Source organism: Amphiprion ocellaris, chromosome 9 (assembly GCF_022539595.1).
Source record: "Amphiprion ocellaris isolate individual 3 ecotype Okinawa chromosome 9, ASM2253959v1, whole genome shotgun sequence".
Classification (NCBI taxonomy): domain Eukaryota; kingdom Metazoa; phylum Chordata; class Actinopteri; family Pomacentridae; genus Amphiprion; species Amphiprion ocellaris.
The window spans coordinates 6,386,381-6,402,733 of record NC_072774.1 but is presented as its reverse complement, the minus strand read 5'-3'; the positions used below and the strand labels follow the sequence as shown (position 1 = coordinate 6,402,733).

Genomic DNA, 16,353 nt, shown 5'->3' with positions numbered 1-16,353 from the left:
GCTCTCTTGAGTTTCCAGTTATTTCTACAACTCTGATTTTTCTCTGATAGAGTGATTGGAACAGATACTTCTTTGTCACAAAAAACATTCATGAAGTTTGGTTCTTTTATGATTTTATTATGGGTTAACAGAAAAAGTGACCAAATCTGCTGGGTCAAAAATATACATACAGCAACATGAATCAGCAATTTTGGTGACTTGGAAAGTTGTGTCAATGAAATGAGCTTCATAGCATGGCCTCTTAACTTCTTGTGAGTGATTATGAGTGACTACAGCTGGTGACTTCTCTGAGGCCATTTAAATAGGGCTCATTGGATACAAATGCCCACAAACGCTACAATGGAAAAGTCAAAGGAGCTCAGCACGGATCTGAAAAAGCGAATCATTTACTTGAACAAGTCAGGAAAGTCACTTGGAGCCATTTCAAAGCAGCTGCAGGTCCCAAGAGCAACAGTGCAAACAATTGTTTGTAAGTATAAAGTGCATGGCACTGTTTTGTCACTGCTACGATCAGGAAGAAAATGCAAGCTATCACCTGCTGCTGAGAGAAAATTGGTCAGGAGGGTGAAGAGTCAACCGAGAACTACCAATAAGTAGATCTGCCAAGAATTAGAAGCTGCTGGAACACAGGTGTCAGTGTCCACAGTCAAGCATGTTTTGCATCACCATGGACTGAGAGGCTGCCGTGCAAGAAGGAAGCCCTTGCTCCAAAAGCGGCACCTTAAGGCTCGATTGAAGTTTGCTGCTGATCACATGGAGAAACATAAGACTTTCTGGAGGAAAGTTCTGTGGTCAGACAAAACAAAAATCGAGCTGGTTGGTCACAGTGCCCACCAATATGTTTGGAGGAGAAAAGGTGAGGCCTTTAACCCCAAGAACACCATCCCTACCGTCAAGCACGGTGGTGGTAGTATTATGCTGCGGGGCTGTTTTGATGCCAATGGAACTGGTGCTTTACAGAGAGTAAATGGGATAATGAAGAAGGAGGATTACCTTCAAATTCTTCAAGATAACCTAAAATCATCAGCCCGAAGGTTGGGTCTTGGGCGCAGTTGGGTGTTCCAACAGGACAATGACCCCAAACACATATCAAAGTGGTAATGGAATGGCTAAATCTGGCTAGAATTAAGGTTTTAGAATGGCCTTCCCAAAGTCCTGATTTAAACCCCATTGAGAACATGTGGACAATGCTGAAGAAACAAGACCATGTCAGAAAGCCAACAAATTTAACTGAACTGCACCAATTCTGTCAAGAGGAGTGGTCAAAGATTCAACCAGAAGCTTGGCAGAAGCTTATGGATGGCTACCAAAAGCGCCTAATTGAAGTGAAAATGGCCAAGGGACATGTAACCAAATATTCGCTTTGCTGTATGTATATTTTTGATCCAGCAGATTTGGTCACTTTTTCTGTTACCCCTTAATAAAGTCATAAAAGAACCAAACTTCATGAATGTTTTTAGTGACAAAGAAGTATCTGTTCCAATCACTCTATCAGAGAAAAATCAGAGTTGTAGAAATAACTGGAAACTCAAGAGAGCCATGACATTATGTTCTTTACAAGTGTATGTAAACTTTTGACCACAGCTGTACATGGGGATGCACTCAATTCTGTTATATATTGCATGTGCATCATACACGATTGTAATTCCTAAATAGACAATCTTGTATGATTTTTTTTTTAAAGTAAAGTAATAATGGCAATAAAACAATTTATTCCATCTCAAGTTGACACACATTCACAGAGATATTTAAGTTAATTCAATCTATCCACATGCTGATATTAAAGCACATTTTCCACCAAAATCCAACACAACCGCGGTGCTGCTGCTTCCACGTGTCACTTGCAGATGACTTAGTCCTTGATCATATCACTTCTACAGAAGGACTCGCTGCTGTGTTTATTTCTGTCTCTCTCTGGCTCCAAAACTCTAACTCGTCGTCACCATGGAAACAGGGAAAGCCCCACATGTTGCCAAGGGAACCAGAGTGAAAATATGTTTTTTTTTGTTTTGTGTGTGTGTGTGTGTGTGTGTGTGTGTGTGAGAGAGCCTTTCTGCACTGCTGCTCCGTTCTGAGTGTGAACGTGGGTGTTATGCGTGTTTTCCCTGCGGTCCCATTCGATTGGGTACAACTGTGATTTAGCTGAGCTTGCAAACGCTGCACAGTTCACTTGGCCATGTCCTCGGCCACCGCCTTCCCCATTTTGTCCTTCAGGTAGGCCAACTTCTGCCAGTCCGTCTTCAGCTCCAGCCACTCGTAGTACGGCACCTGAAAGAGAACAAAAAGGGCATATTTCAAAGCATTTCAGAACAGAACCCATTTTATTCCAGTATATTCAGACACATTAAAGAGCAGAAAACAGACGCGGTTGCTCAGTTATTACATCCTGCAAACCTGAGAGGAAAATGATGCTACTACTGGGAGAGAAGATTGTCCTAGATGAGAGAAAGATGAAGCTTGGATTGGCCTAGATGAGGCAGAGCTGCTACTCCAGCTCTATTTATACCACAGACTGCAGCGGGACCCTCCTGACTCTCAGCTCTACTGAAGTATTTGGTCCATTGTTTGCTTGGACTTCACCTGTCAGATACAGAAGCAGCAGCAGCTCCTCTGATTCTATTCACTGAACTTACAACTACAGCAACATACTACAGCAAATTCTTCTTTCAATTGGTTTCAGTGTGTGCGCAATGAAAAAACTGATCTGGGGGCTCAGTTCAACACTGCTATGAAGCTGTTTCATCCCAACTCCAGCCTTTTCTTACCTCCACTGTGATAAAACCGGCCAACTGAAGATGCCGTTTCATCATGACAAAACGTCCCAGAAGGTCTTTACTCTTCGAGCCAAAGTTTGGAAACTCCCAAGCCAAGAAAGCTAGCCTAAAGGAAGATGAAGATGAGCGGCAAAGGGGGCAAAATGAGTTTAGACAACTAGAGCACAAGAAAAACTGTTGCAACATTTAGAAGGCAGAAAACTGATAAACCTAAAAACTCACTTGGGGGTTTGAAAGGAATATTATTCTTTAGAAATTTGCTAAATTAAGATAAGCTAAAACCTACTTTATTCATCCCGAAGGAAATTATTTTGCTGGAGTACAATAAACAATAGACAAAGGTCAGTGGAATACACACAATTACACAGAGGTTAACAGTAAAACAGAAATAACAAATAATATAAAGTACAAAATGTAAGTTTCTAAAAGTGTTTATGTGAAGTGTCACAGATTAACAGCATTTATCAGAACTGGAAAAAGTAAAAAAGGAAAATAATTGTTAGATTTTAAACTTTCCAAATGGTCCTTGAGCTACTAATCTGTGATGTGTTGTTCTATTGGAAAAATAATCCAAAACTAAACTTAAAATTGTGGATTTTTAAATTTAAAAAAAAAAATCACTTAATTTTACATTTAAAAATCTAACAAAACAATTTGCTCAAACCACATTCTGTAAAAAACAAAAAATTTTGTGTTTCTCAGTGCAACTGGGAAGCCCCAAGTGGCTCAACTGTGGCCAAGAGTCACGTGACAAAAGCTCTGTGAATATTTGGTTGAACTGCAGGTAGTGTATACGAGACAAATTTAAAATATAAATTGTTTGAATCATCTATTGCGAGTTGAGCCAACATTTTTTTACACTATTGGTAACAACTGTAGGCTCGTTGAAAAATGCTGATTCTCTTATTATTTTTGTAAAAAAAAAAAAAAAATTAAAAAAAAGGAAAAAATAAAAAACTCGACTCGCGTTTTCTCTCTTTTTAAAATATTTTTGGAAAGAAAAAAAAGGAAAAATTAAAAAAACCTCAACTTTCATTTTCTCTCTTTTTTAAAAAATATTTTCGCCATTATAACTGTCATATTGCACTAAGGACATTTCCGGGTTCAGTCTTTGTGTAGTCGTGGTTGTGCTGTTTCCATAGAGGTGCAGGACTTTATTTTGCAGTGAAAAATGAGCTCACAGTGGGTAAAAATATGACAGGAGCAAATAAAAAAGGCCAGAAAGAGCTTGGGGTTTGGAGGGTTAACAACTGAAACCTCCGTGATTCATCTCCGTGACTCACCGCCGTGCACCTGCAGGTAAAGCCTGATCTCCTCCTCCGCACGGCAGATGAGGGCCTTTTAGCATCGAAATGTCCACTGGTTTGTTGTCACAATCCACGACCAGCTCACCATCTGAATTACAAAGGGCGGTTGTAAAAACGCTGCTAAATATTTCAGAGGTAAAATCCTGCAATACTCCAATAATAAAAGGATAGTATGACTGTTTGTGATCTGATGCTATATTTACCAATAGTCCAGCCATATACAGTGTCAACACCAGTACGAAGGGCCTCTGTCTTCCCACCTACTAAACTCTGTAAGGCTTCTCTTAAACTGCTCTGTAGGACAGACAGAGTGGAGCTGCTGGTCTGGACTGACGGGACACTGAGGGAGGATCCAGGATCTGAGGAACCTGGATGCTCTAAGCGGAGAGTAGCAGCAACCTGCAGGAGTTTCAGCTTGTAGTTCTCTACTTGAGCCGGACTTCCCTCTGTGAGACAGAGGAGACAACACAGAACGCAGAAGCAGTTTTCATAATCACTCCAATGATGTTTCAGCAATCAAAGCAATGAGAAAATGGAATAAATGTGCAGAGCTGTGGTGTATTGGTGCTGCACTGCCACCTACTGAGCTACAACAGCATCTTGGCTCCAAAGATGTGAGATACACCACAGTTCAGTATGCTGGTAAATACTGCTGAGCTCCAGACTACTCACACCCATGCAAAATTTGATTTATATTTGACAAACATGTTTGTTCTGGCTGAAAATGACATGAACATGTGACAGTAAGACACTGTGTTTGGGATATTAATGATAAATTTGATCTATTTATACAGTTCTAATACAATTTTACTAAAAATATGTCCAACATTATTCACCCCTATGCCAATTTTTGATTTATTATGACTTTTTGTTTAACCAATGGGTCTCTTTTGGCTGGAAATGACAAACAAGTCACAGTAGGGCATTGTGTGTTAAATTATATAGATTTTTTGTTACTAATAATATGTCCAATATTAATCAGTCCCATGTCAAAAACTGATTTGCAATGATTATCTGTTGTGTTTTTCTGGCTGTAAATGATGTAAACAAGTGATAAAACACGAAAAGACACTGTACTAGAGATGATAATGAGGAATTCATTCCAAAAAGTGTATGTATACGAGTCATATGATTTAAAGTACCTTATGCTCTTTACAAACTAAAAAAGAATGGGATTGTCTGATGCAGAACATGTGTATTACATAACACATGTGTAGCCTACTAATTTAAATTTACAAGAGCAAAGTCTCAATATCTTCAGTGGACATCACTGCTAATATCTGCTTTTTTTTTTTTCAATTTTTTTCAATTATTTATTGATTATTGTCAAAACATTTATAACAGTTTGGACAACTTGTACACATGAGGCACATTTATAAATGCATAAGTTTCTCTGCACAACAAAACGTCCACACATATGGTTTTTACTGTAAAGAAAAGGTCCCCCAAATGATAGATGCAGAGGTGTAGAAAATACCAAAAGTATTTGGACACCAAGCAGCGGCTTTAGTGACACTGTTTCAGGATTTAGTTTACAGAACTGCCTGATGCCATCTGGATATGTAATCACTAACAGGAATCACCTAACAACAGTGTGAAAGTTTCCTCCATGTTTCATTCAATAAACCTTTGAGTTCGTCCACAACGGAACACTGATTTTTCCTTTATGGCATCTGCACAGGAATCAGGGCTGTCAGAGGTCAACAGTGAGACTTTGATTTTCTGCTGAGCAAAACATTCTTTAACACGTTTGATAAGCTTTAAATCATTACCCTGCTGACAGATTTACTTAAGCGACGTGAGTCATTTTTGGCTCTTTTCTTGAAGTTTGCATCCAAATTCCTCTGTACACTTCATCAGTTTCATCCCTAAGTACAAGTTCACCTTTTCCTGATCCAGATATATCACATCTCCAAAAACTGCTGCATCTCTGTGCTTGTTCTTCTACCAGTTCCATCCTTTGAGCTAATGAGTGTTTCCTGCTGTATCTCCCTCTGTACAGACACTTGTTGATCCTCTCTGGAATGATCCAAGCACTGAGTTGTTTCTGGTAAGTCTCACTGATCTCCGCAGAGATCTTTGCTGCTGTTTCTCGTCTGTTTCACTTAATTTCACTCACAATTATGCGCTCCAATCTGCTGCTGGTCTTTCTGGCTCTGCCTGAGCGCCATCTGTTCTCAGTCACAAGTCCTCAATTTTTTAACTTTTTGACAATATGCCCAAGTCTTGCGGATGGGAGAAGGAGATTTTTGCTGATTTGATGGCTAGTGGCCTTCTGTGTGCAAACGAATGATAATTAACCCTTATTCTGAGCTCATTCTACTGTTCTTTTCCATTTTTCCAGTTGCTTTTTAACTACTTACTGTTAGATTTGACATTTCTGGTGGAATAAATAACATAAACTGTTATTTATCCAAACTGGCCATCCATTTCCTGTTCAGACCAACATTCTACAAGCTACAAACTTCGTGAAATATTGATTTATAATCAATTTTAATGTTGAAGTCAACTGAGATTGTTGCTCTGGCCTGATAGGGTGCACTGCTGTTTCTATTTTGAGACATTTTAAGGCGGCTTTTTGAACTACTTTCTCCAGCTTTTCCCAGTTTACAGAAGCAGGTGTTTTACTCTAAGTTCCCGCTGAACTGCTGACACTTTAAGGGGAACTTGATATATGAAGTAATGCGTGCGAACTTACCTACAAAGTGTTCTTCTATTTATCAAAACCAGGAAAGTAGGATAAAAAACACGCAGCTTTGTGCCTTACCTGACAGTTTGCTAACATGGTTTGGTTGTAGAAGGGCGATGAGGTAGTCGGGTTTGGCCTGCTGCAGCACACACAGCGACCAAACCACATCTGTCTGAAGGAAAGCATCCAGACCTGACAGAGATTCCTCCAGCACAAGGTGAACCTTTATGGAAAACAGAGAATATACTAAAAGGTGGGAAGGAGAACCAGCTGTGCACAGTAAACAAACAGCCTTTGACGTCATTGGTACCTTGCTGTAGATTTCTTCTCCTTTGCTGGGCTGGAAATCAAGTCTGGCAAAAGTCATGAGCAGATTACAGAGCTGCAGAGTGCTGTACTTCTGGTGATTCACTGTGTAGTGCTGGTGAAGAGATGTAAAGACACAGAGGTACAAAAAATAAAAGAATGATTAAAGGTGTGAGGTTATAAAGGAAGCACAGTGTGTGTTCTTGTGTGTTACTGACCTCAGCAAAGGCCTCAAACAGACGGATGTGGAGCCACTTAAGGAATCCCAGTGACTTGGCACAACGTGTGACGTCTGCAGGGCTGAGATCAGGAACTCTGGGTAACAACTCCGAGGCAATTCGCTGAAATACTTGAGAATGGTTGAAATTCAGCTTCCCTGCAGAAAGACAAAGATTAAGATGGTACTGTTAGTATTAGGGATGTACAATTTGGAAAATACCTCATTTAGATTTTTCTGACAGATAATGCACTTTGATTCTAAATATTTCTTGATATTTAAATAAAGCATCACTTGAACAACCACTGTGCAATAAAAAAAGCATTAAATATCAAGGAAGGACAGACTGAATTTGTAAAATCATTGATAAAACAGATTAAACTTCTGAATTCCAAACAGTTTCCAGCCATGTTTCAATGTGCCTGTCACATTTTTTCCTCACTGTGGGTTCATTTATTCTATTTTATTGGTTCTTATTTCATTGCATTTACTTCCAATATTGCATATATCTGGCCTCCTTTGCATATGTTGTCATTTTTAATATTGTTTTGTTGCATATGTACATTTGGTTTTATTATTTAATGTTGATATTTTATTTCTAATTCCTTGTTATTCATGCGCCATCCAGCAGAAGCTATTTATATTTTCATCATGCTGCCATGTATGACAATAAAGTCATTCTATTCTATTCTAGTCTGTTCTATTCTATTCTATTCTATTCTAGTCTGTTCTATTCTATTCTATTCTATTCTATTCTATTCTATTCTATTCTATTCTATTCTATTCTATTCTATTCTATTCTACTCTATTCTACTCTATTCTACTCTATTCTTCACTGCAATATAAAGTCCTGCACCTCTATGGAAACAGCACAACCATTACTATAAGCAGAAAGAACTCAAATATATATTTTGTGCAATGTAACAAAGCTATAATGCAAGAAAAAGCATTAAAAACAGAAAGAAAAAAATTCCAACTAAATTTCTTTGTTTATGTATGTCTAAAAATTGAAAAAAAAATGTAATCAACACGTCTGAAAATGTTCCAAATACCTAATGGTATAATATTGGAAAAGCTTACCGCTCTACATATTATGGGGATTTTATTATAATAATTTGTTTCTATGTTTGTGTCCAGTTTACAGTGTGCACAGCCTGCAGTTCAGCTGGAACGTTGGTGAATTTTTGTCTTATGATTTTTGCTCGCAGCTCAGTCACTCATGGCTTCTCAACTGTGTCTCAGAACACAGAATTCTATGTTTTTCACAGAATCTGGATGGTCCATACGATGCATTTTTGGCAAATTTGTTAACGAGACATGTAGAATACCATGACTTTTCAAAAAATATCAACACTTTGAGCTTAAATTTGGTTAATTTTCCTGATGAAACCACAGCACCGTACATGATGAGTTCAAGGACCATCACAAAACTGCAAACCTGACAATTCTCTCCCTTTACTGTTTCTTGCTCTGATAAATGGTAAAATTCTAGCAGATTTTGGGGTTCAGAGGGTTAAAAACATACATAATAAAACCCACGATGATAAAACAAACACCCACTGTTTAATTACCACTATTATCAGTGGATATCTTAGGATTTTGAGTCCTCTTACCAAATGCGAAGGCCACATCCATTATCAGTGGGGTGGTGAACTCTGACGACGGCTTCTGCAGCAGGTGGTAGGACAAAGCTCTGAGCAGCGGGACGCTTCTGCGATTCTGAGCAGCCAAAGATATGCAGACTTTGCGGATTTCTTCAGCTGAAAAACTCTCTGCGAGCTCCAGAGCCTGCAGCAGAGACAGACAGAAGGTTATCAGCTTGGTTTGGGATTATAGACGAGTTGTAGCAACATTTGGTAGCACTCAGATAGTTCTAGTATTTTAATGTTTTCTAACTTTGTTGGCAGTTTTGTTGGTATTCATGCAATTTCTTAACTTTCTTTCACTTTCAACTGGGCTGCAACTCCAGACATGATACTTCTGAAAGGTTTTAGACTGGACGTTTTTGAGTATTTGCAGAAGAATGTTACCTTTTTCCAAGTATATGCTCACATTTAATACTCTTAAACACATGAGATTTCTCCTTTCTCATGGCAGTACGTGCAAATTACCTCTGTAGAAAAAATAAAGGTCCACATACATACATAAATACATACATACAAACATACATACATATATATATATATATATATATATATATATATATATATATATATATATATATATATATATATATATATGTATATATATATATATATATATATATATACATACGTGGTGATTTGTAGAGCTGCAATATCAAACAATAAATAATCACTAACTGTTCTGATAATAAAATAATCAGTATAAGCAGGAAAAATGTCAAAATTCTATCATTTCAGTCCTTATGTTTGAATATTGTTGGGTTGTAGACAACACTAGATATGTGAGGATGTCAATTTGGACTTTAGGAAACACTGACTGACAGTTTTCACCATTTTTGACATTTTATAAACCAAAGAGCAAATCGATAAATCAAGAAAATAACCAACAGATTTGAGTGATGTGATGTTCATGTTTTAACTCTGATACCTTGTCTTCAAGTTTGTCCATCAACGTGGGCGTTATGCGTCCTCCTCTGGATATCAGCGCCGTGACAGTTTTAACATCGGCGATTTCAGTCCAGCGCAGTTCCAGCTGTTTCAACGCAGAGTTCACTAACATCACGTCCTGCTGTCCTTTCCTGCTGGCTCCCCAGTCCACCAGGTAGCCCAGCTGCTTGCATGTGAGTCTGCGGACTCTCCACAGGACCTCGTTGTGCACAGAACTGAGCACAGAGTCCGTGGGGGGAACGCCTATAATCCATAGACTTCTCAGCACAGACACCAGATTGTTGTTCCACACCGAAGACACCTGGAGGAAAAAAAAAATACAGAAATGGAGCTCGTGGACAAGATGCTAACTACCTCACAATACTATAGACCATCTCAGTCTCATCTGGCTTCCTCACCTGACGACATACGACCTTCATCATGTCCTGCAGCCTCGAATCCTTCATCAGCTCTGGTCTGTGTTGATGAAACTTCCCCATTGTCTTCAGCACCAGCTGAGTCCACTTCATCAGGGCGTTGGCAGCTTGATTTCCATTCCCCCCATTCGCTGCCCAGGCTGCCAGGACGTCCTCTGGTGCCTCTGCCTTTTCCACTAGATTGTCCAGCTGTGTGCGCACAGGTAAAACTGCACGGTTGTCTTCTTTGAGGTTTGCTTCACACATTAGCCTCTCTGTGACCCATGGCCAGCCCTTCGCCCCCTGCAGCTCTGCAGGTCCAGCTACAGGTGGAGGAAGGCGGGCGGCAGCGGCGGCAGCAGCCGGAGTCTGAGAGGAAACCCTGCAGAGCAGTCGGGCGTATCTGCACAGGAGGCGGCTGGCCATCGGGTTGGAGAGACGAGGAAGACACCACAGCGAGAAAAGAAAGAGGAGGTTTCTCACAACGTAGCAGCCGGTGTCACCATCCCACATCCAACCTATGAAGGCAGAGGAACAGTTGAGAGGCTTAAGAAACATCTAAAGAATCAGCTGAGTCCTGTTGAATAATCTCTGTTGTGTTTATCAAATGCTTAAACAATCTTTCATTCACTACTTGTGATCCTTTCTTTTTTCCCAGACTGACAAAAGCTAACTGATGCACTAATCACCAGCTGGCTCCAGTACTTTAACATACTTTACTCCAGTAACAGTGAGGAAAACATTCATAGGCTTCAATTAATCCAAAATGCTGCTGCTCGATTTTTTAATTGTTCTAGTACAATTAAGCACAATATTCCAGTTCTTGCTGGACTTTACTGGTTACCCACTGAATTGATTGTATTACTTGTTTTTATAGTTTTACCGGCCAAGTGTAAAGCTACATTTAAGACCTTTTACCTCCTTATGAGTCTCATTACTGTTTGACAACTTGTAACAGGAACTTTTTGAATAGCACTGAATAAGATGCAAAAAATTATATTGCGATAATTGCAACAAATATTGGGATACAAGTCACAACTTTTGCATATATAATTGTTTTTCCACTGGAAAAAAAAAGAAAAATAATGATGTGACTTATGCTCCTGTCTGTACCAAACAAGCACATCCTATCACCTCTGAAGAACATGATTTATTGGCCAAGGAATCTCAGGATCACAGTTCATTCATGATAATTTGTTGTGGCATATTTGACCTTTATTTTAAAAAAAATAACTAAAAAATTGCAGCTGCTGTGATTTGGATATTGCACTTGTTCATACTGAGATTTGGAAAATACTTTGATTAATTGTTCAGGACTATTTCTAGTAGTTCTCTAGTTCTGCTTCATCTTTATAACAAAAAAAACCCTGAATTATTGACACTTTATATACATGAGGTATTTATTTATTTATTGCATAATACCATTTCAGGAACAACATTTTCTTCACACTACCACCTGCATCTCTTCCCATTGACTATTTAAAGGGTTGGTCATGCAAATTACTAATAAAAAAACTTCATAAAAATTGAAATGAGTATCAATAACCAATAAGAAATATAATTCTGTGGTTCTAAAACTGCTTAGTTGCACATTTACATAAAATTTTAGCTTTAAATTATCATGAATAAGACTAATTCTAAAAAGGAAGTGGTCCAGATAGGCTGCACTAACTGTAATATTAACACAGATCATGAAACTACCTTACTTTGATTAGTGTCAAAATTATGCAACTATCAGGTTAAAATCTTCCAATGTGTCTAGATCCTAACAGCACCTCTGGTTTTATCAGCTGTGTTTTAATCTCTTCTTTGTGCTGCATACTGAAGCTAAGTTTTAGAAACTTGCTGGATGAATAAAGCTGTTATTAGACGGAGCCTTAGACAATATGGAAATCATATGGAAACACTGGTTGTGTAACCGTCTGCAGGCTCTTTTCACAGACACACAATGCTAACAGTGAAACTACATGGAGTCCTGCAGTGGAGGTTGTTGTAACTCTGATTTAAAAGACACGGGTGGTGGTTGTAGAAGAAACTAGCAAACAGAGAGAGAGTGTTGTTCCTGTCATGTAACGTAAAATCCTGACCTTGTCGTGGGGAGGAAGAGACGCACAGAGACTCTGCCCACCGGCGACGCTCCGTTTTCACCACAACGCCTTTTATTATTGAAGGCAGAACAAACACAAAACACACAAGTCCGCCCGCTGTCATATTAACGCATGACTTACCTTTTAATTCAGGTTAACTTTGGCTGGAGCGCTTCACATGGATAGAAACGCCTGTCAGAGAGGGTCGCAGGAAAATGACGTCAGGGGACGCTATCACGTGTTCGACGGACTCAGCTGTGATTGGCTAAAAATGTCAAACCCAAAAGACTAGCTACATAACGACGTCCAAAATTACTCATACCCATGCGGAAAAAAATATCTCGAGCGAATTTTTATTTGACCAAATATTTTTTTTCTAGCTGGAAATGACATAGAAAAATGGCGAAGATGGTAAAATACTATGTTAGCGATATTAATGATACATTTGAACTAATTGTAAAATTTTTTTGACATATTTAAGATGGAAAACAAACGTGTTGCTCAGTATACTATATAATACATTAAAATGCCATATGTCTTTGTCAAAAAACACCAAAATAAATATGTAAAGGATGTATGAGTCAACAGTTAAGCCCCAAATTATCTATATCCATACCAAATTTATTATTTAATTATTAGCGGTACATTTTTATTTGACCAATTGGTGAATTGTATCAGGAAATGACATAAACAAGTGACAAAACACAGATGCTGTGTTTTTAAATATTTTTTTAGTAGCAATATGTCCAGAATTATTCATTCTCTTAATCAGCTTTCCTCTAATATCCCTGCTGAATCAACACATACAGGCACAAATTGCTCTACTGTCCTGTTTGGGGATAACCTATTTGAATGTGCATGTGGCTCCTATTCACATTAGTGATTAATGAATTCATTTTCAATTAATGAATAAACCCCTGGACTTTAATAGCTTTTGAGTTTCACCAAGATTCCTGCTCATATTCAATAATTACATTTGTGGCAAACAATTAAGCAGCTGCATGAGCTCATAACTCATATTTTGAGAGTAAATAAAGACCTGGTGGGGACATTGCTGCATTATGTTTTACAAAGTAAAAGTCCTCCCTATTCTGCTTTTTTTTGGAGGGGAGACACCAAGGACAACTATGAAACCAACACTCATGTAAAATATCTGAAAAACAGCAGCATCTCTTTCCAGCTACAGTGTCAGGAAGTTGTTCAGGTGTGTTGATCAGCATGTTATTCTCTCTTGGATTCTCATCAGTCCCTTCAGTAAAGTGCAATTAGAGCTGATAAAATAATTTTGATAACATTACTTTGATTACACAGCCACTGTCACTCTACATCACACAGAACAGGGTAATATTGACTCTCTTAAACACAACTTATCGTACCTGGTTATTTACCCAGCATGCAACATGTTCTGGGAAGGGACAGGGTGACCTTAACTACATTTTCTTTTAGTTATTTCTCCTCAGGACACAACAGAGTAATAATGGATGCAGTTTTGTTCCCACAGTGTCGACTGATTTGACTTACATAATAAGATCAGTAGATTATGTGCGTTTGGGTGAATTTTTTTTGCATCAGCAATATTACTGAATAATTTTGTATTATGATCACTTTATCTGCAGCTGTAGCTCCAACTGTATACTTTTTAATAAAGGCCTTTATCAAAAGTTCATGTTGATGTATGCATGATATAATAATATAATGCCCTTCAGCTGCCCAGCACATGTTAATGTTGGAACTTTATTTCTTTGGAGCATAAACTGTGGAATTAAAAGTCATGATGAAAACTGTCCTCCTCACATGACACATATATACATATTGCGTTTTGCATTTATTTATTCGTATATACACCCGCCGGCCACTTTATTAGATACACCTGTTTAATTGCTTGTTAACACAAATAGCTAATCAGCCAATCACATGGCTGCAACTCAATGCATTTAGGCACGTAGACGTGGTCAAGACAAGTTGCTGAAGTTCAAACTGAGCATCAGAATGGGGAAGAAAGGGGATTTAAGTGACTATGAATGTGGCATGGTTGTTGGTGTCAGACGGGCTGGTATGAGAATTTCACAAACTGCCGATCTGCTGGGATTTTCACACACAACCATCTCTAGGGTTCACAGAGAATGGAATGAAAATGAGAAAATATCCTGTGAGTGGCAGTTGTGTGGACCAGAACGCCTTTTTGAGATGCTAGAAAGGCAACAGTAACTCAAATAACCACTCATTACAACCCAGGAATGCAGAATATCATCTCTGAATGCACGATAACCTTGAGGAAGATGGACTACAGCAGCAGAAGACCACACCAGGTGTCACTCCTGTCAGCCAAGAACAGGAAACTAAGGCCTCAATTCACACAGGCTCAATTCTCCAAATCAGCTGCAACATTCAGCTAACATGAAAGCATGGATCCATCCTCCTTGTATCAATGGTTCAGGCTCCTGGTGGTGGTATAATGGTGTGGGGGATGTTTTCTTGGCACATTTTGGGCCCCTTAGTACCAACTGAGCATTGTTTAACTGTACAGTCTACCTGAGCATTGCTGCTAACCATGTCCATCCCTTTATGACCTCAGTGGACCATATTCTGATGGCTACTTCCAGCAGGATAATGCACCACATCACAAAGCTCAAATCATCTCGCCTTAGGGCTTGCTTTGGGGCTTCATGCCATTTGGGTTCTGTAAAGCGTCTTCAGACAATCTGAATTGTAACTGGCACTATATATAGAAAATAAAACCGAACTGAATCCCAAACTGGTTTTTTGAACATAGTGAGTTCACTGTACTCCAATGGCTTTCAAAGTCATCAGATCTCCAATAGAACCTTTGGGATGCGGTAGAACAGGAGATTGGCATCATGGATGTGCAGCCGACAAATCTGTAGCAACTGTGTGATGCTATAACGTCAATATGAACCAAAATCTCTGAGGAATGTTTCCAAAACCTTGTTGAAAGTATGCCACACAAGAATTACGGCAGTTCTGTGGGCAAAAGAGAGTCCAACCTTTTACTAGCAAGGTGTACCTAATAAGGTGGCCGGTGAGTGTATATACATGGTTCATGGTCAGTATTATGTAGAACATGGTAGAAATTACCAGGGCCATTTGGAATGATATAGAATCTGCATCTTATTTTTTTTTAAAAAGTGACATTTTCAAGAGATTTAATTAATTTTGGTCATAATTCTAGCAAAAAAAAAAAAATCATCATTAGCATCTCTAACATGTCATCTTACTGTCTTTTGTCACTTGTTTATGTAAATTCCAGCCAGAAGAAACCTTTGGTCAAATACAAATGCACCATAAATCAAAATTTGGCATCGATATGAATAATTCTGGGCTTAACTCCAGACTCACTTGTCAAGGCAAATTACAGTATATTCAAGTATGTTAAGTTACAAGGCATGCTTTAAGCTCTCATGTCTATATGAGGATAATTTTTGTGCTAGTGTAAAGTCTCAGCTCCAGAACAACACATGAATTCTGTTTCCAGTGAGTTGTTTAGGTAGAAACCCCAGCTATCCGGTTCACAAGCAGCCAAAACAGTAATGACAAACGAGGCGTGAGTCCACCTGTGGAGACGACTGTATTAATCACACGTGGAGGTTAAAGCTGTGGGCGGCTCGGGACAGAACGAGCATGTGGTTATCGAGTGGACATGCAGCCCCTCGGTGAGTCGCTCGGCCTGCAGCAGGAGGCCAGAAATCCCAGCGGACACACCGACACCATTAACCTTCCTCTGCTGCTGGAGGTCACCTGCTGCAGATCTGCAATGAGCCGCGACTGGCAGCAGGTGTGACGGCTGATTAACTCCAGCTGCAGGCAATTTTCCCTCTCTGCTCTCTTTTTGTGTCTGGCATGGATGCTGGTTTGGGTTCTGCTTTGTTCCAGCAGCTCGTCACTTCCTCTGCACTTGTATCACCAGTAAAACTCACCTAATGCTCGCTATTTAAAATCAGCCCAGTAGTCAACTTTGCATTTCACTGC

General features: G+C 39.1%; 1 protein-coding gene across 1 annotated transcript; it reads right to left on the bottom strand.

Annotated features, from left to right (window-relative positions):
• Positions 1 to 2,022: 2,022 nt before the first annotated feature.
• Positions 2,023 to 12,604, bottom strand: tbrg4 (transforming growth factor beta regulator 4). Its single transcript, XM_023277151.3, has 11 exons — positions 12,508 to 12,604; positions 10,283 to 10,797; positions 9,865 to 10,185; positions 8,907 to 9,081; positions 7,295 to 7,452; positions 7,081 to 7,191; positions 6,849 to 6,993; positions 4,285 to 4,527; positions 4,058 to 4,169; positions 2,766 to 2,880; positions 2,023 to 2,268 (listed from the first exon to the last, which is right to left on the bottom strand). The coding sequence occupies exons 2-11, from the start codon at positions 10,790 to 10,792 to the stop codon at positions 2,167 to 2,169; spliced, it is 1,992 nt and encodes a 663-aa protein (XP_023132919.2). The 5' UTR covers positions 10,793 to 10,797; positions 12,508 to 12,604; the 3' UTR covers positions 2,023 to 2,166.
• Between the last annotated feature and the right edge of the window lie 3,749 nt (positions 12,605 to 16,353).

Bases quoted from the DNA above. Each gene is read 5' to 3' on its own strand.
- tbrg4 (XM_023277151.3), bottom strand. From the start codon at position 10,792: ATGTGGGATGGTGACACCGGCTGCTACGTTGTGAGAAACCTCCTCTTT. The intron at 7,192-7,294 runs GTCAGTAACACA...TCTCTTCACCAG, and splicing joins TGTTTGAGGCCTTTGCTGAG to CACTACACAGTGAATCACCA. The intron at 2,881-4,057 runs GTGAGTCACGGA...ATCTTCCTTTAG, and splicing joins TTACCTGCAGGTGCACGGCG to GCTAGCTTTCTTGGCTTGGG.